The sequence below is a fragment of the Delphinapterus leucas genome, chromosome 2 (genome assembly GCF_059928025.1).
Source record: "Delphinapterus leucas isolate spDelLeu-1000000601 "Yukka" chromosome 2, BTC_Dleu_Yukka2, whole genome shotgun sequence".
NCBI classification, from domain to species: Eukaryota; Metazoa; Chordata; class Mammalia; order Artiodactyla; family Monodontidae; genus Delphinapterus; species Delphinapterus leucas.
In genome coordinates, this window is record NC_143130.1 from 34,069,148 (window position 1) to 34,089,627 (window position 20,480).

Below are 20,480 nucleotides of genomic sequence, written 5' to 3' on the forward strand. Positions count from 1 at the left end.
TGGCACTGGCATTACATGCACTTGCAGGTGTTAACGTCGTCTTCAGTGCTTAGTCCAAACACCCAAAATGAGATAATGGTGCAGCTTTAAAGCTGATCATGAGTAGACTCTGCGCCAGTAGTCTTCTGTGAAAGTACATTCCAAGCGTCTGTGTGACTGCGTGTGCACGTAAAGCCAGTGCACAGCTTTGGCTCTGCAGAGCTCAGAGGGCAGCGTTGCAATTATGGGTCCTGTTTTAAAGATTTCTTTTGTGTGAATTTTACGTGTTCTATATTAACAATTGGCAATCTGAAAAAATAAGCATACATTCACAATTTGATTTAAATGAGCCTTAAAAATCAAGCAGTATTTGCTACTCTGGCAATTGCTAAACAAAAAATGGATCTGGTAAATCCGGGATAAATTTTGAAGTAAAAAACATGTCCAGTGTTACTGGAACACAGAAGTACCCTTTGATTTACAAGCTGTTTTTGGCTGCTTTGGGGCAGAGTTTGAATAGCTGTGACAGAGGCCGTATGGCCAAGAAGCTGATAGCATTTCTTGTCAGCCCTTGACTAAGGGCTTGCCAGCCCCTGGCCCGTGACGTCACCTTCTGTGGTGCCTAGCCTGCACTAGAAGCTGGTGCTTCATGCCTTCTTAGGCACGACACTAGAAGGGAATCTAATGAGGATTTGGGTCAATAAATATTTTTCAGAATATTTGGACGACTTCATTAAACCTACCAGCCATTAATATTTTTTGTAGACCACAGTGTTGAATAGTACAAGTATACCCCGAATTTCATCTGCCTTTTGGTTGCCATCTTTTGGATGCTTTACTAATATCCTTAAAATACCTGTGCTGCCTTTACATCTCTTGTGCTGGTGACTGGTTGGACTTGTTTGTGTGTTTTGGTAGGGTACCCACACTCATAAGGGTAAACTGTGAAATTCTCAAAAAAAAACCTCAGGGATACTTAGAAGAAGGGGAACTTGCTTTGTAAATGTGGATCCGTCTGCAGGTGTTGGCATTTCCTCATTTTTCCACAGGGGGACGTCTGCTGAGGCTGAAGCTGTGGACAGGCCGTTTGGGGAGAAGCGCTATGACCCACTGCAGGCCACACCACCCCCTCCACCGCCGCCCGCCCAGTACAGCCAGGCCGCCCAGCCCGGCCCCAGCACCACCCTCAGCCTCCACTCACACACCAAGGGGACACTCGGCGAAGGTAGGCGGCTCAGGAGTTGGCAGGACCACTGTAATAGACTCACACTTAGAAGATGAAAAGTACGTGCTAGAAACCTCTGGGCTGAGAACAGCGAAAAATAAGGGGCTTTGTTAAAAGTACCTCTTCTTTTTTATGATAATGACAGTTATATCGGACAAGCCTTTTAGCTAAATAGATTTTAACCTGCCTCCTTAACATAGCTTAATTTCTGAAAGTAGTTTTTGTTTACCAGTATGCCCAAAACTAAATGTTTGAATGGTGGTTCGTAAAAATTATGGTGACGTCCGTCTTCCCATGTGGATATAGGGCGGCCGTAGAGTTTCACATAATACGTGTCCCTGAGCACCTCGTCTTTGCATTTGTGTTCTGTGGCGGAGGCTCATCAAGATAGATCCCATCAGCTCCAGAGCGCTCACCTCAGGGTGGCGTCCCTGCGTGTGCACCCACATCTTCTCCTTCACATCTCTGAGCAGTAACTGTCTCTCTTCCCGGGCCACTGGCCCAGCTCCTCTCCCCCCTGTCCTGCTTCCTTCATCTTCCTCTCCCCTTCACCATAATCCTTCCCTTTGCCTTCCAGTTAAGTGCCACTGCCTCATGCCACCTTCCCAGCTCCTCAGCCATTAGACGTCCTGGAAGGGACTGTTGCCTCCACCCTCCCAACATCTCTCTTCTCATTTGGTGCTTTCAAAGGATACACCACAGTTCACCCATCTCCTGGTGATGTTTGGCTCCTAGAAACGGTGCTCCTCAGTATTTATGTAGGAGTCTAACCCCAGGGGTATAATTTGATATTACTTTATGTTAGGATTTTCTTTACACACTATCATGTCTGCCGATAAAGTTTAAATTTTTACTCTCCAAACCTTAATGCCATTTTTGCACTGGCTGAGACATCATAGTGAAATGTTGAGTTGAAATGATGGTGGCAGACATCTTTTGCTAGTTCCCCATTGTGGGGAGAAAGGATTGAATGTTTCACCGTTACAATGTTAGCTGTAGGGGTTTTTGTAGGTGCCTTTTATTATGTTTAGAATGTTCCCTTCTAGTCCTAGTTTGCTGAAAGCATTTTGTCAACTTTTTTTCTTGTATGTATGTTGTCCCTCAGTATCCGCAGGGGACTGATCCCAGGACCCCACCACCACCACCGCTTCACCCCCATCCCACCATGCACACTGAAATCTGCGGATACACACGTCCCCTGTGTAACTGGTGTAGTACAGTCGACCCTCTGTGTCCATGGGCTCTGCATCCGCAGATACAGAGGGCCAAACGCACTAAGATGATCCTAAGATTTGTCTCCTTCATTCTGTTTCTGTAATAAGTTATCTTACTATGTTCACAAGGAGCTTTGGTTTATAATTTCCTTATAATGTCCTTGTCTGGTTTTGGTATCAAAGTTGTGCTAGATTCATGAAAGAGAGCTGGGACGTGTTCCCTCTTTCTCTCATTTCTGGAAGAGTTTGTATAGCACTGATAAGATTTTTTCCTTAATTATTTCATAGAATTCAGTTGGTGCTATTTTGCACTGCCACCAGCGGTACAGAGGGTCCCTGACTTATGACGGTTTGACTTTACATGGTGCAGAAGCGATGCACATTCACTAGAAACTACTTCGAATTTCGATCTTTTCTCAGGTTAGCAATAAGCAATACAATCTCTCGTGAAGCTGGGCAGCGGCTGTGACAAGAGCCCCCAGTCAGATGCTGCATCACGGGGGTGAATAACTGACACACTTTGAACTGTCCTGGACCCAGAGAGCCAGTCTGTTTTTTACTTACAGGACAGTATTCAATAGATCACATGAGATATTTAACACTTTATTATAATATTTTGTGTTAGATGATCTTGCCCAACTGTAGGCTAGTGAGAGTATTCTGAGCACGTTCAGGGAGACTGGGCTGAGCTACGATTCTGGTAGGTCCCGTGTATTAAGCACATTTTTTACTTTGAACCTCCCCTGGGAAGTCGAGAAAGATCTGTACATGGAAATTTCTGTTATTCCACATCTTTGCCAATGCTTGGCATTACCAAACTTGTAAGTTTTGCCAATTTAATGGATGTGAAATGATGTTTTTTGTTTTTGTTTTGTATTTTCCTAATTAACAGTGATGTTGAGTATCTTATTGTATGATTACTGGTTAGTCTAGTCTTCACTTGTGTTTTTGCTTGTTCAGGTCTTTGCCTATTTTCCTATTGGTTGATTCTTTCTTATGGATGTATAGGTATTCTTCATAGGTTTTGGATCCTAATTTTTTTTAAATCAGTTACACGTGTTGTACATAGCTTCTGCCAATCTGTGACTTTTCTTCTTTAACTTTAATTATGGTGAGTTTTGTAGTACTGATTTTTTTTTTTTTTTTTAACATGGCCAGTTTTGTCATTCTGTCTCTAATTTATTGTGGACACTGGAGCGGGGTCACTCCGATGCCAGTCTCTGGAGGCCAGGACTCCCAGCCACATGACCCTGACTCCAGGCAGCAGGTACATGAACACTGTCCCAGGTGTCCCTGCTACCTCCTGGCCCCTCAGCATCACACACGGCCACCAGGGGTCAAGAGTATCCTCAGACTGCTGACCCAGACCCAGTCATTGACTCTGACACCAGGACAGGTTAAGATGAGAGGGACATCAGATGACTGTTAGAACTTGTGTCAGGAAGGGCGTTTTGGTTTTTGTTTTCTGTATGGATGAAAAGTTGTTTCAAGGTTTATTCCTAAAAACTTAGTTTAACATGGTCACCAGTCTCCCACAGAATCACTTGTTGATACTTTCATGAATGAATTACTCATCTGGATAGATTTTATTCTTGACCCATTATAACATCTTTTCCATCTCACAAACCATTACAGTCAGTTAGAGATGGGTTTGTAATTCTTTTTTTGTTCAAGCCACCGAATGTACTTTATTGTTTTTCTTATTGAAGTATAGCTGACTTATAATATTAGTTTTGATGTACAACATAGTAATTCAGTAGCTGTTTTCAGGAAATTTTTGAAATACTTATATGTGTGTGTTTTTCAGGTAATTCCATGTCATTGGATTTTCAGAGCTCTTTAGTGTCCAAACCAGACCCACCTCCATCTCAGAATAAGCCAGCAGCTTACAGACCAGCCAACCGAGAAGACGCTGCCCAGTCTGCTTTCTATCCCCAGAAAAGTTTCCCAGATAAAGCCCCAGCTAACGGGGCCGAACAGACTCAGAAAACGATCACTCCAGCGTACAATCGATTCACACCAAAACCATATACAAGTTCTGCGCGGCCATTTGAACGCAAGTTTGAAAGTCCTAAATTCAGTCACAATCTCCTGACGAGTGAAACTGCACATAAACCTGACTTGTCTTCCAAAGCCCCCACTTCTCCGAAAACTCTGGTGAAAGCACACAGTTCCACGCAGCCTCCGGAGTTTGACAGTGGAGTTGAGACGTTCTCTGTCCACGCAGATAATAAGCCTAAATATCAAGTAAACAGTATCAGCACAGGGCCTAAAGCTGTGCCCGTGAGGTAAGATTTTTTTCTTGGCCTGGTGATGTCTCTCACATGAGTTGGGTGTAGTTTTGGGAACCTGACTGATGATTTCAACTCAAACTTTAAGCTGAATGGTGTTGTCCAAAATGTTGGAATGACTAAAGGTTCTGCAAGAGGCACTAAAGCTGGTGCTCGTTATCTCCATTGTGTAAGAACCCAGGCTGAGAGGCACTGTATTTCACTCAGGGTCACACAGCCATGCTCAGAGAGCCTAGACCCAGCCACTGGTCTGACTTCTGACCTCAGAGCCAGACTCCTAACCAGCCCTGGCTTCCCATGACCTCTGACCTCCAGCTGGGGCGGCACGTTTGGAGAATATCTCAGAAATAATAGAGTATCTGTATTCCTCATCCACTGTTGATTCAGCAGTGAGTTTGAAAAGAAGTAAAGATGTAATAACCTCAAAATGGTTGTTTAAAAAAGAGCTTTCTTAATAGTTTTGGTCAGATGGCTGAGCAAATGAGATGAACCCAGCCTGCCTGGAGCCACACTCCCTACACCCCTCCCTCATCTGCACAGTGACCGACCAGACCCGTGCTGGCCACGCAGAAACCTCCCTAAGCCACTGACGCAGAAAGTACTCGCGGGCCACCTGCAGGCTGCCTCCCGAGCGGAAGGACAGGACAGCCAGGGGATGTGGAGGAGCGGCCCCCTCACAGGGGCCCCATGGTACCATTGCCCCGGGGAGCCCATGCCCACTGCTCTGGCCACGGAGGAGTGAAGCCGCAGCTCCCTGCGCTCACTTTCATTTTGTTGGCCCATCTTTCTGCTCACCTTTAGTCCTGGCTCAAAACTTTGCTTCAAGAAGTCCTGAGGGGGGAAAAAAAAGGAAGTCCTGAGAACCTGCACTTTTGAAGGAGATTTGGTACCACATCCCCTCTGCCTCAGGCGTCTTTGTGTGAACCGCGTGAATGGACCATCTCCTCTCCATGAGCGATTGCCCACACCAGAGTCTTTATTACCTCATGGAATTGGGCGTCTGTGCTTAGGGAGTGGGGAGGGAAGGCCATAGTATGCACACCAGAAATCCTCAGGAGAGAGCGAGCCTAATTAGTGTATTTTATCAGGTCTAAGATGCCATCAGTTGTGAGATGCACCACTGTACGTATCACTAAGAAGGAAAAAACATGCTACCAATTAAACCATGATGTGCCATCAGTTTTAAAACACCAATTTCATGGCTGTAAAACATTGGGTGAGCACTGTATCAGGCCTTGCATGTTCTGATTGCAAAAATCAGTAATGAAGGTAACTTGACTAGTTACCTTTAAAAATGATATTGACTTCTCGAGGAAGAATATGCTTAGTTATCCCTGTGAGTAAAGTCTGTCAGTCACTGAAAACTTATTAAAGTAAGTAACTGCTTGATTATATGGAGAGAGAAAAATAGAGTGAACCCACCGGCTAGACTAGCAGTGGAAGCTCCTGTACGTCCCGGGGAATGTACTCAGCCATTTCTGAACTCTCAGTCCCTCAGCTGTCGAAGAGGATGAAGGTGAGGATGGTCACACTGTGGTGGCCACCGCCCGCGGCGTATTTAACAGCAACGGCGGGGTGCTGAGCTCCATAGAGACCGGCGTTAGTATCATTATCCCACAAGGAGCCATTCCTGAGGGAGTCGAGCAGGAAATCTATTTCAAGGTCTGCCGAGACAACAGCATCCTCCCGCCTTTGGATAAGGAGAAAGGTGAGTGTGTGATTTCCTGCTTCGTTTCGATAACTCGAGTTGCCCTGTGTGCTTTTCAAAGCTTATTGTGCTCAGTAGACAGGATACTCTAGACCTCTGTTCTCCCCCCACCCTGGCTGCCCTCAAGTTCCTTCTACTAGGGAGGGCCTCTCGAATGAGCACTGTGGAGAGGGGAGCCTGTGCTACCTTCACTGTGACGGTGACAATAGGGGATGGGTCATTGGGCACTCCTGTACCTGCCAGCCAGTCTTAGCCGACCTCACCAGATTTTTGTCTTTGAGTCGTTCCTTCCTGCCTTGCAGCTCTAGTGATGGATTAGGTAACACCCACTCCAAAGGCCTTGCTCTGTGCTGCCACCTGCTGGTGGAATGCAAGGCTCTCGGGTCAGATCTTCCTCACTGCGCAGACCTAGCACAAGTAAACACGCCGCAGAGGAGGAAGCATCCCCATCGGCTGTCGCGGTGTGTGTTTCTGAGCTGCTTCAGGAATCTAGGAATGCTCTTATTTTTCACAGTCTTCCAGATCTGTCAGGATGAAATGATAATGAACCATGTTGCAACGTCTTTTAGAATATTTTAGCAGTGCTTTGCTTCCTTAAATACATTATTTTAGCTCATTTTCGTACATTTTGCCAGAATACTAACATGTTGGCCCTCCTGCGTGAATCTCTTAAACCAAGTCTGTAGCAAATACAACATTAAAAACACAAGATATAAGTAACATTTGTAAAATGTTTGAGTATGTCTTATACCATAAGAATGCTGTGATTGAATGAAGTAGCCACCAGCAACGTTGTGGCTATTTAGCACTTGAATTGTGGCTGTTTTAATTGAAACGGGCTAGAAGTGTAAAATACACACCAGTTTCAAAGATTCAGTATATTGCTCACATGTTGAAATAATGTTTTGGATATATTGGGTTATATAAAATATTAAAATTGACTTCAACTGTTCCTTTTCAATGTGGCTACTGGAAAATATTAAGTTACATCTGTGGCTCCTGTTACATTTTTCTTGGTCAGTGCTACTACAGAGAACTAACCCTCTTTGGCTTTAAAGCATATGGTTAGAAGGAGGGTGAGGAGGGTGTGGGTCTAGAAGGAAGCCAGCCGTCTAACCTCTCTCCCCCCGCCCCAGGTGAGACCCTGCTGAGCCCCTTAGTGATGTGCGGGCCCCATGGCCTCAAGTTCCTGAAGCCCGTGGAGCTGCGCTTACCACACTGTGCGTCCATGACTCCTGACGGTTGGTCTTTTGCTCTAAAATCATCCGACTCCTCGTCGGGTATGCTGTCTTCACTCTGTCCTTTGGGGGCTTTGGGTGCTGTCGTTGATTGACCCCTGGGCTGACGGAGCTACCCGTGCTGTCTGTGCACAGATCCTCCCTCTGTTCCTGTGGCCTTGTAGGCATCACCAGTGTTTTGGAGTTTATTTGTGGTACATATATTGTAAATGAAAACTGAAAGGTAGAGAAGCTTCTGCCTTGTAAACATTGATGATTTGGCCAAAGGTTGACTGTTTCTTGGTGTTCAACAAAATTATTCTGTCAAAATTTTTAAGATGAGGTGGGAGAATTGATATTGTCCTACATATATATGCATTTTCGTCTTTATACTAAAATGATTTGATTCCTTTATATAATAATTTCTATTTTTGGTTACTATTTCTCAGTCTACAAAGTATATATATATACTTTGTAGGGGTGTGTGTGTGTGGGTGTGTATATGCACACACACTAGAGAAACTTGAAAGATAAAAGACCTTACACTGTGATCATACTTGGCCATGGTTTTTCCATGTAAAACTCAAAATAACTTCTGTAATACACTTTTAAAATGGTTTTTTGCTGTCAAGATCATAATTTGAAAGCTTCCATTGCATTTTCACATTTCTCACTTCCTTGGGTGACTAAGTCAGTTAGACTAAAGTCAGAACTTTCTATATTTATGGCATAGAAAACTTTAATTGAACCTGATGTAGAAAAAAAGAATTTAAAGTTCTTCTGAATTTTTTGATAAATCAGATGCGCATTATACAGTTTTAGTTTGGTACAGTATGAAATAGAGTTTTATGGTGTAAAGAACATATTTTAATATTACCCAACATAAAATATTACATATATTCATTCACAAGTACCCCATTTTCTGGGAAAAGTTCTTCAGGAACTCCACTGAGAAACATTTTATTAGCCTAGTTTGAACTAATGAATTAACATTAATAAAACTGCATTTAAAACATACATTCCAGAAGTCAGGTTTTAGTGTGGGCTGTGATCGTCCTCTAACCCAAAATAGGTTGAGGGTCCTTAAAGTAACTACCTGTTGCTACTTGTTTTATAAGCGATTTTTTTCCAGATATGAAAAAAATCAGTATGCTTCGTACAATTTGTTTTGTGCCACAGAACATGTTGTTTTGTTAGATTGAAACAACTTACTTTTTCCTGTGTTAAATTTGAGTTATGTACACCTAGAAGAGAAATGTAATTTTATGTTATTCTGTGTGGCTTCAGAATGCTTTTGCTACTGTAAATTTCTGTTTTAAAAAGTCAAGGGTAGATTTTGATAGCTTCTGACTTAATTCCAAGAAGCATTTATTAGTATATTGGAAAGAATTTTGAACCTAAAGTTTTCCCCAAGAGTTGTCATAACTGTCTCATTGCCTGAACAATGTATCTGCAGTATTGCACAAGCCCACGTGCATCTGTGAAGTTAAACCCTGTTTTAAACTGCTTAGCCCACCGTGACTCAGATGTCGCTTAGGTAACGGACAGCTCACAGTCGGCAGGGTTTCTCAGCCTTGGCCCTGTGGGGTGTTTAGCAGCCTTCCTGGCCTCCACCCGCTAGATGCCAGTTGTGACAAGCAAAACTGCCTCCAGACATTGTCCCCTGAGGGGCAGAACTGCTCCTGGTGGAGAACTGTTGCTCTACAGGCAGCAGCTTTGACTGTCACTTACCATGGGAGATGTATGGCTGTCCCAGCCTTCTTTACGTTGAGTCCACTGCCAGGGCTCCTTAGCTGTAGCTGCAAATCTCAAATCACCTGGTTAAAAGCTGGTTAAAAACTCCAAAGCCCAGGCCCTGCTTCAGACTTACTCAGTTCAGTGACTTTTGGAAGCATCGTGAATGGTTTTGTTGTACAGCAGGATCAGGGCTAAGAATCTCTGGCCCAGTCTCAATGAATTTTTTTTTTTTTGTAAAGGGGAGGAGGCTCCTTAAGAACCGAATTCTGCAGTGTTGAGGGTTTCGTGTGGTCTGTCAAGTGTGAGAAACGCGTTTTCATGCTCAGCTCAGATGGGGCAATCATAGAATTACCGTCTGAACTTCTGAAAGTGAAAGAAGGGTACTCTCTTTCTTTCTGCGGTACACGGGCCTCTCACTGTTGTGGCCTCTCCCGTTGCGGAGCACAGGCTCAGCGGCCATAGCTCACGCGCCCAGCCGCTCCGCGGCATGTGGGATCTTCCCGGACCGGGGCACGAACCCGCGTCCCCTGCATTGGCAGGCAGACTCCCAACCACTGCGCCACCAGGGAAGCCCAAGAAGGGTACTCTTAATAAGGGTTTGGACTCAGGGGCAAACTGGAACTGTCCCAGGCACATGATCACCCTAACTTTTATTCATTTTTTAAAAGGCTCGAACTTGAAAACATAAAAAATAAACGAGAAATCTGCAACAGCTTTTGGATCATTAGATTCCAGTGGGTCTCCAATGAAGTATATATATAGCACTAAGAGTTTTGGTACAAGTGCAGTATGCTGAAGAAATAGAGGAAAATTGTATCTAAATATATATGTTTGTGTTTGTCCCATGATTGCAAAGCATTACAGATAGCAGTTTAACCAACCAGAAATGACATGAACTTTTTTTTCTCTCGTAGGCGATCCTAAAACCTGGCAAAACAAGTGTCTTCCTGGAGATCCAAATTATCTTGTTGGAGCAAACTGTGTTTCTGTCTTGATTGACCACTTTTAATTCTTAAAATATAGGAACTTGATTAAATAATGTGAAACTGGGTTAAACTTACTAAATCTAAATGGAACCACTCATCAAGTATTATACTTTTCCTATAATTGACACTGCAGTGTGTTAGTATCACACGCTTTGTTTGAACTGGAGAGGCTGAGTGAACATCCCCTGAACCGTGCTTGGGAAACATGCTGCCTGCTGCATGTTGGGGGGTCGGTGTTGGCTACAGGCTCCAAGATGTGATGCTTTGTAATGAGTTTTGTACTTTTATATGGTCACTGCTTAACTTCACATATTGATTTCCGTTAAAATACCAGCCAGTAAATGGGGTGCATTTGAGTTTTGTTCTTTCCAAAGTACACTGTTTCAGACTTTATTTTGGCCCTGGCCTGGCATACACATTTTTATTATGCATGAGGTAATCACACGTTTTTCAAAAGCACCTCAAATGTATAACCAGTGTAGTGGATTTAACAGAAATGTACAGTAAGAGGAATTTATAGTTTTTTTTTTTTTTTTTTGGCGGGGCGGGGCAAGTGAAGACACTTACTGTATATGAAAACTCATTTTTCTTAGGGAAGGACACCAAAGCATGTGAGACTGGTTCTGTGGCCTCTTTGGATCTATGAGTTAACCATATCACCATAGACATACTAACCAGCAGGAATGCCTTACCCTTGTGTTTTCAATTCTTAGATCGTTCTGTGTGTTACTAAGTTTTTATGGCTTTTGTGCACATCTAGATGCTGTATCATGAAAAGATTGAGTGAATTGTGGATTTGGTGGTTTCAGAAATGTGTAATCACCCAGAAGAAAATAATGGTGTGATTTGGGGTGGGTTTTTTTTTTGTTTTGTTTGTTTGGCAAGGGGCAGTGGTGGTTTTCTCTCTCTCTCTCTTTTTTTTTTTTTTTTTTTTAGGCTATGCATTTAAAAACTTTTGATGTTTTAAGGATGCTTGTACATAAGGCGTGCATACCACTTTGTTCTTGGTTTGTAAATTAACTTTTATAAACTTTACCTTTTTTATACATAAACAAAACCAAGTTTCTTAAGGCTACCTTTGTATTCTCTCCTGTACCTCTTGAGCCTTGAACTTTGACCTCTGCAGCAATAAAGCAGCATTTCTATGACACACACAAGGTCAGTTTTTTAAGAAAAAGAATGCACAGAGTTGTTACATTTTTAAATGCTGCATTCAAAAAGATACAGTTACTCAGAATTCTCTAGTTTGAATAAATTCTTGCAAAGTATCCCTATTGTAATTTGTGATATGATGCTGTGCCCTAAAGTGTATTTTTTTACTAATAGACAATTTATTATGGCACATCAGCACAATTTCTGTTTAGATAATACACCACTACATTCTGTTAATCAGTAGGTGTGACTGAATTTCTTTTGCAGTTATTAAAAAAAAAAATCTCAAATTTCTAAATCTGCAGAATAAAACTTTTTAAAATAAAGTGCTGGTTTGGTCTGTTTGCCCACTATTTCTAGTATTGTTTAACTTCATAATCCTAGTTTAAAATCCTGCACACTGATCCTTATCACCCAGTTGCCTGCTGCCGCGTTGGTCCTGGTGGGGGTGGGGGATTTGGAGTGAGCCCCTGTTGCCAGTGCATCCTGGCAGAAGACAGAGCAGGAGAAGGGGGGGCAGGCGGAGTCTTCCCACTGTGCCTGTAAGTGTATGTGGATGTATGTGTTTATTCGTGTTCCTTAGGGCCAACTTGTATATGGTTTTGTCTCCTCCCTTATAGTTTTAGAAAAACAAAACATGGGCCGATTACGGGGATTTAATCTGCAGTTCTTGCAGATGCCACCAGAAAATTACCAGAGCTAATCAATGAATTTAGTAAAGTCGCAAGATACAAAATTAACAAACAGAAATCTCTTGCGTTCCTATACACTAACAATGAAAGATCAGAAAGAGAAATTAAGGAAACAATCCCATTTACCACTGCAACAGAAAGAATAAAATATCTAGGAATAAACATACCTAAGGAGTCAAAAGACTTGTATGCAGCAAAGTATAAGATACAGATGAAATACATCAAAGATGACACAAACAGATGGAGAGATATACCATGTTCTTGGACTGGAAGAATCAATGTTGTGAAAATGTACTACCCAAAGCAATCTACAGATTCAGTGTACTCCCTCCCTATCAAATTACCAGTGGCATTTTTCACAGAATTAGAACAAAGAATTTTACAATTTGTATGGAAACACCTTGAGTAGCCAAAGCAATCTTGGTGGGGCGGGCGGGGGTGGGGGAATGGAGCTGGAGGTGTCAGGGTCCCTGACTTCACACTATACTACTACAAAGCTACAGTAATGAAGACACTGTGGTACTCGTACAAAAACAAATACAGATCAGTGGAACAGGATAGAAAGCCCAGAGATAAACCCACGCACCTGCGGTCGCCGAATCTGTAACAGAAGGCAAGGATATACAATGAAGCGAAGACAGCCTCTACAATAAGTGGTGCTAGAAAAACTGGACAGCTACGTGTAAAGAATGAAATTAGAACACTCCCTAACACCATACACAAAAATAAACTCCAAATGGATTAAAGACCTAAATGTAAGGCCAGACACCATAAAACTCTTAGAGGAAAACATAGGCAGGGCTTCCCTGGTGGCGCAGTGGTTGAGAGTCTGCCCGCTGATGCAGGGGACACGGGTTCGTGCCCCGGTCCGGGAAGATCCCACATGCCGCGGAGCGGCTGGGCCTGTGAGCCATGGCCGCTGAGCCTGTGCGTCCGGAGCCTGCGCGCCGCAACAGTGAGAGGCCCGCATACCGCAAAAAAAAAAAAAAAAAACAGGCAAAACACTCTTTGACATAAATCGCACCAAGATCTTTTTTGACCCACCTCCTAAAGTAATGAGAAAAACAAAAATAAACAAGTGAGACCTAATTAAACTGAAAAGCTTTTAGCACAGCAAAGGAAACTGTAAACAAGATGAAAAGACAGGAATGGGAGAAAATATTTGCAAATGAATCAACGGACAAAGGATTAATCTCCAAAATATACAAACAGCTCATGCAGCTCAATATCAAAAAAACAACCCAATAAAAAAATGGGCATAAAACCTAAATTGACATTTCTCCAAAGAAGACATATAGGCCAAAAACACATGAAAAGATGCTCAACATCCCTAATTATTAGAAAAATGCAAATCAGTACTCTAATGAGGTATCACCTCACGCTGTTCAGAATGGCCATCATCAAAAAGTCTACAAACAAATGGTGTAGAGGGTGTGGAGAAAAGGAAACCCTCCTACACTGTTGGTGTGAACGTAAACTGGTACAGCCACTATGGAGAATAGTATGGGAGTTCCTTAAAAAACTAAAAATACAGTTACCATATGATCTAGTAATCACACTTGGGCATACATAAGGAGAAAACCATTAATTCCAAAAGATGCATGCACCCTAATGTCCATTGAGCACTATTTAAAATAGCAAACACATGGAAGAAACCTATGTACCCATCAACAGATGAATGGATAAAGAAGTGGTGCACATACACAATGGAATACTATTCAGCCATAACAGAATGAAATAATGCCATTTGCAGCAACATGAATGGACCTAGAGATAAGTATACTAATTGAAGTGAGTTAGAAAATGACATATCATATGATACCACTTATATTTGGAATCTAAAAAATGATACAAATGAACTTATTTACAAAAAAACAGTCACAGACCTCAAAAACAAACTCAGGCATTTGTGTTAGCCATTTGTGGAAATCCACTTACTCTTTTATTAATTTCTAGTTTTTTATCTTCAATAAATATACCTGAATTAAAAACAAAAAACAAACTTACGGTTTCCAAAGGGGAAAGGGGAGGGGAGGGATGAATTAGGAGGCTGGATTAACATATACTCACTACTGTATATAAAATAATCAACAAGGATCTACTGTATAGTGCAGGGAACTCTACTCAATATTGTGTAGTAACCTATATGGGAAAAGAATCTGAAAATGAATATATATTTGTATATTTATAACTGAATCACATAACTGGGCACCTGCCAGGCACTGGTGGGGGACAACGAACACCTAAGGGGACGGGATGAACCCCTGAGCGACCAGGTAGGACATGGGAGGGGGGCGGACAGGCAAGAAGTGGAGGCAGGATGGGACCAGTGCCCTGGAGGGGCGGCTGGGGGACAGGAGGGGTTCCCATGCCCAGAGGGGCCCACCCATGGTGAGGGGAGCAACGGGTACGGGGAGATACCCTAGGGACATTGGGAGGATCGGAAGGGAATGTGGCTGGCATTTCCCCTGCCCACTTGGGCCCTGGGACCCTGCTGCGGTCCCGGGCCTGATCCTCTGTACTCAGAGGGCCCCTCCAGGTGTGCGGAGCCTAAGCCCTGTCCACGTACCCCCACCCAGGGCCTTACTTCTACACTCCACACTCCAACGACCCCTCCAGCCATGCTGCCATTGCCAGTGGCACAAGTCCTTAGCGTAAGTCCCCGCCCCCGCCTAAGCCCCACCCCCACAGTTAAGGCCTTTTCCAGTTTTTGTTTTTGTTTTTTGCTCTTGTGCTTCTGTTTTAACTTGTTGTTACTGTTTCACTTATATTTTTTCTAATATATTTTTTATTTCCCTAATTTAAATTTAATTTTTTGTTATTGTACTCTTTTTTTTTCCTTCTTTTTTCTTTTGCCGCACCATACAGCTTACAGGACATTGGTTCCCATACAGCGGGTTGGGCTTGAGCTCCTGTGGTGGGAGCACCAAGTCCAAACCACGGGACTAGCAGAGAACCTCAGACCCCAGGGAATATTAATCAGAGTGAGGTCTCCTGAAGGTCCTCATCTCAGCAACAAGACACAGCTTTTGTCCAGCTGCCTGCAAACTCCAGCGCTGGACACCTCAGGCTAAACAACGAGTAAAACAGGAACACAGCCCCACCCATCAAAAAAATGAAACAAGAAAATATATTACAGACGAAGGAGGAAGGTAAAAACCTACAAGACCAAATAAATGAAGAGGAAATAGGCAACCTACCTGAAAAAGAATTCAGAGTAATGATAGTAAAGATGATCCAAAATCTCAGAAACAGAATGGAGGCACGGATTCAGAAAATACATGAAATGTTTAACAAAGACCTAGAAGAACTAAAGAACAAACACAGTGATGAACAACATAATAAATGAAATGAAAAATACACTAGAAGGAATCGATAGCAGAATAACTGAGGCAGAAGAACGAACAAGTGAGCTGGAAGATAGAATGGTGGAAATAACTGCCAAAGAGCAGAATAAAGAAAAAAGAATGAAAAGACTTGAGGACAGTCTCAGAGACCTCTGGGACAACAGTAAATGCACCAACATTCACATTATAGGGGTCCCAGAAGAAGAAGAGAAAGACAAGGGTCTGAGAAAATATGAGGAGATTATGGTCAAAAACTTCCCTAACATGGGAAAGGAAATAGTCACCCAAGTCCAGGAAGCACAGAGAGTCCCATACAGGATAAACCCTAGGAGAAACACACCAAGACACATATTAATCAAACAAAAATTAAATTCAAAGAAAAAATATTAAAAGCAGCAAGGGAAAAAAAACAAATAACCTACAAGTGAATCCCCATAAGGTTATCAGCTGATTTTTCAGCAGAAATTCTGCAGGCCAGAAGGGAGTGGAAGGATATATTTAAAGGGATGAAAGAGGGAAAACCTACAACCAAGATTACTCTACCCAGCAAGGAGCTCATTCATATTTGATGGAGAAATCAAAAGCTTTACAGACAAGCAAACGCTAAGAGAATTCAGCACCACCAAAACCAGCTTTACAACAAATGCTAAAGCAACTTCTCTAGGTGGGAAACACAAGAGAAGAAAAAGACCCACAAAAAAAACCCTAAATCAATTTAAAAAATGGTAATAGGAACATAAATATAAATAATCACCTTGAATGTAAATGGATTAAATGCCCCAACCAAAAGACATGGACTGGTTGAATGGATACAAAAACAAGACCTGTACATATGCTGTCTACAAGAGACTCATTGCAGACCTAGGGACACATACAGACTGAAAGTGAGGGGAAGGAAAACGATATTCCACACAAATGGAAATCACAAGAAAGCTGGAGTAGCAATACTCATATCAGACTTTAAAATAAAGACTGTTACAAGAGATAAGGAAGGACACTACATAATGATCAAGGGATCAATCCAAGAAGAAAAGGTAACAATTGTAAATATTTATGCACCCAATATAGGAGCACCTCAATCCATAAGGCAAATGCTAACAGCCACAAAAGGGGAAACTGACCGTAACACAATAATAGTGGGGGACTTTAACACCCCACTTTCACCAATGGACAGATCACCCAGACAGAAAATAAACACAAGCTTTAAATGGCACAATAGACCAGATACTTTTAATTGATATTTATAGGACATTCTACCTGAAAGTGACAGAATACACTTTCTTCTCAAGGACACACAGAACATTCTCCACGATAGATCACATCTTGGCTCAGACACCAAGCCTTGGAAAATTTAAGAAAATTAAAATCGTACCAAGCATCTTTTCCAACCAACATGCTATGAGACTAGAAATCAATTACAGGGGAAAAAAATTGTAAAAAAACACAAACACATGGAAGCTAAACAGTGCGCTGCTAGATAACCAAGAGATCACTGAAGTAATCAAAGAGGAAATTTAAAAGTACCTAGAAACAAATGACAACTAAACCATGACGATCGAAAACCTATGGGATGCAGCAAAAGCAGTTCTAAGAGGGAAGTTTATAGCAATTCAAGCTCACCTCAAGAAACAAGAAGACTCTCAAATTAACAACTAACTTTACACCTAAAGCAACTAGAGAAAGAAGAACAAAGAAAACTCAAAGTTAGTAGAAGGAAAGAAATCATAAAGATCAGAACAATGAAATAGAAATGAAGAAAATAATAGCAAAGATCAATAAAACTAAAAGTTGGTTCCTTGAGAAGATAAACAAATTGATAAACCTTTAGCCAGAATCATCACAAAAAAAAGATACAGGGGACTTCCCTGGTAGCTAGGTGGTTAAGAATCTGCCTGCCAATGCAGGGGACATGGGTTCAAGCCCTGGTCTGGGAAGATCCCACATGCTGTGGATCAACTAAGCCTGTGCATCAGAACTACTGAGCCAGCACTCTAGAACCCACGAGGCAGAACTATTCAGCCTGTGTGCTGCAACTACTGAAGGCCGCACGCCAAGAGCCCGTTCTCCACAACAAGAGAAGCCCCCGCAATGAGAAGCCTGTGGACTATAATGAAGAGTAGCCCCCACACGCCGCAAGTAGAGAAAGCCACGCACAGCAATGAAGACCCAATGCAGACAAAAATAAATAAATAAATAAATTTATATATAAGAAAAGGGGGACTTCCTTGGTAGCACAGTGGTTAGGAATATGCCTACCAGTACGGGGGACACAGGCTCAAGCCCTGGTCTGGGAAGATCCCACATGCTGCAGAGCAACTAAGCCCGTGCGTCACAACTACTGAGCCTGTGCTCTAGAGCCCGTGAGCCACAACTACTGAGTGCATATGCCACAACTACTGAAGCCCGTGCATTTAGAGCTCATGCTCCGCAGTAAGAGAAGCCACCGCAACGAGAAGCCTATGCACTGCAACGAAGAGTAGCCCCTGCTCTCTGCAACTAGAGAAAGCCTGCCTGCAGAAATGAAGCCAAATGCAGCCAAAAATAAATAAATAAATAAAATTTTAAAAAGGGAGAGGACTCAAACCAATAAAACTAGAAATTAAAAAGGAGAAATTACAAATGACACCACAGAAATACAAAGGATCATAAGAGACGACTACAAGCAACTGTGTGCCAATAAAACGGACAACCTGAAAGAAATGTACAAATCCTTAGAAAGGTACAGCTTTCCAAGGCTGAACCAGGACGAATTAGAAAATATACACAGACCAAACGCAAGTAATGAAATTGAAATGGTAATTAAAAACCTTCCAACAAACAGAAGTCCAGGAGCAGATGGCTTTACAGGTGAATTCTATCAAACATTTAGAGAAGAGCTAACACCCATCCTTCTGAAACTCTTCCAGAAAATTGCAGAGGGAGGAATACTTGCAAACTCATTCTACGAGGCCACCATCACCCTCATACCAAAACCAGACAAAGATATCACAAAGAAGAAAATTACACACCAATAACACTGATGAACATAGATACAGTAATCCTCAACAAAATACTACCAAACAGAATCCAACAACACATTAAAAGGATCATACACCAAGATCAAGTGGAATTTATCCCAGCAATGCAAGAATTCTTCAATATACACAAAATCAATGTGATACACTATATTAACAAATTAAAGAATAAAAATCATATGATTATCTCAATAGAGGCAGAAAAAGCTTTTGACAAAATTCAACACCCATTTACGATAAAAATTCTTCAGGAGTGGGCATAGAGGGAAACCACCTCAACGTAATAAAGGCCATATATGACAAACCCACAGCAAACATCATCGTCAGTGGTGAAATACTGAAAGCATTTCCTCTAAGATGAGGAGCAAGACAAGGATGCCCACTCTGGCGACTATTATTCAACAAAGTTTTGGAAGTCCTACCAATGGCCAATCAGAGTAGAAAGAGAAATAAAAGAAGTACATATTGGAAAAGAAGAAGTAAAACTGACTGTTTGCAGATGACATGATACTATACATAGAAAATCCTAAAGATGCCACCAGGAAACCACTAAAACTAATCAATGAATTTGGTAAGGTTGCAGGATACAAAATTAATGCACAGAAATCTCTGGCATTCCTATAAGCTAACAATGAAGGATTAGAAACAGAAATTAAGGAAACAATCCCATTTACCACTGCAACAAAAAGAATAAAATACCTAGGAATAAAACTACCTAAGGAGGCAAAAGACCTCAAAAAACTATAAAACACTGATGAAAGAAATCAAAGATGACACAAACAGATGGAGAGATATACCATGTTCTTGAATTGGAAAACTCAATATTGTGAAAATGACTTTACTACCCAAAGCAATCTACAGGTTCAATGCATTGCCTATCAAATTACCCATGGCATTTTTCACAGAATTAGAACAAAAAATTTTACAATTTGTATGGAAACACAAAAGACTCCAAATAGCCAAAGCAATCTTGAGAAAGAAAAACAGAGCTGGAGGAATCAGGCTCCCTGACTTCAGACTATACTTCAGACTATACTACAAAGTCAGGCTCCCTGACTTCAGACTATACTACAAAGCTTCAGTAATCAAGACAGTATGGTAGTGGCACAAAAACAGAAATATAGATCTGTGGTACAGGATAGAAAGCCGAGAGATAAACCCACGTACCTATGGTCATCTAATCTATGACAAAGGAGGCAAGAATTTACAATGGAGCAAAGATAGCCTGTTCAATAAGTGGTGCTAGGAAAAATGGAGAGCTACACGTAGAAGAATGAAATTAGAACACTCCCTAACACCACACACAAAAATAAACGCAAAATAGATTAAAGACCTAAATGTAAGACCAGACACTATAAAACTCTTAGAGGAAAACAAAGGAAAAACACTCTTTGACATAAATCACAGAAAGATCTTTTTTGGTCCACCACCTAGAGTAATGAAATTTAAAAAAATAAGTGAATGGGACCTAAGTAAAGAGTGCAGAGCAAAGGAAACCATAAACAAGATGAAAAGACAACCCTCAGAATGGGAGAAAATATTTGCAAATGAAGCAACGGACAAAGGATTAGTCTCCAAAACAAAAAAACAGCTCATGCAGTTCAATACCAAAAAAACAACCCAAAGAATGGGCAGAAGATGTAAATAGACACTTCTCCAAAGAAAACATACAGATGGCCAAGAAGCACATGAAAAGATGCTCAACATCACTGATCATTAGAGAAATGCAAATCAAAACTACAATGAGGTATCACCTCACACCAGTCAGAATGGCCATCATCAAAAAATCTACAAACAATAAATGCTGGAGAGGGTGTGGAGAAAAGGGAACCCTCTTGCACTGTTGGTGGGAATGTAAATTGATAAAACCACTGTGGAGAACAGTATGGAGGTTCCTTAAAAAACTAAAAATAGAACT

The 20,480-nt window shown here is 41.7% G+C and overlaps 1 protein-coding gene across 12 annotated transcripts in view; it reads left to right on the forward strand.

Annotated features, from left to right (window-relative positions):
• Positions 1-10,917, forward strand: part of TJP1 (tight junction protein 1) — a 255,304-nt gene extending 244,387 nt beyond the window's left edge. For 10 of the 12 annotated variants that reach the window (XM_022554511.3, XM_089906657.1, XM_089906654.1 and 7 more), the window contains 5 exons: positions 1,029-1,204; positions 4,226-4,706; positions 6,200-6,417; positions 7,554-7,697; positions 10,286-10,917. In XM_022554511.3, coding sequence (XP_022410219.2) covers positions 1,029-1,204; positions 4,226-4,706; positions 6,200-6,417; positions 7,554-7,697; positions 10,286-10,380 — 1,114 coding nt within the window. In that variant the 3' untranslated portion in view covers positions 10,381-10,917. The remainder of the gene's footprint in view (positions 1-1,028; positions 1,205-4,225; positions 4,707-6,199; positions 6,418-7,553; positions 7,698-10,285) is intronic. The other 2 variants (XM_022554512.3, XM_089906658.1) reach the window with 1 other exon arrangement.
• Positions 10,918-20,480: the final 9,563 nt, after the last annotated feature.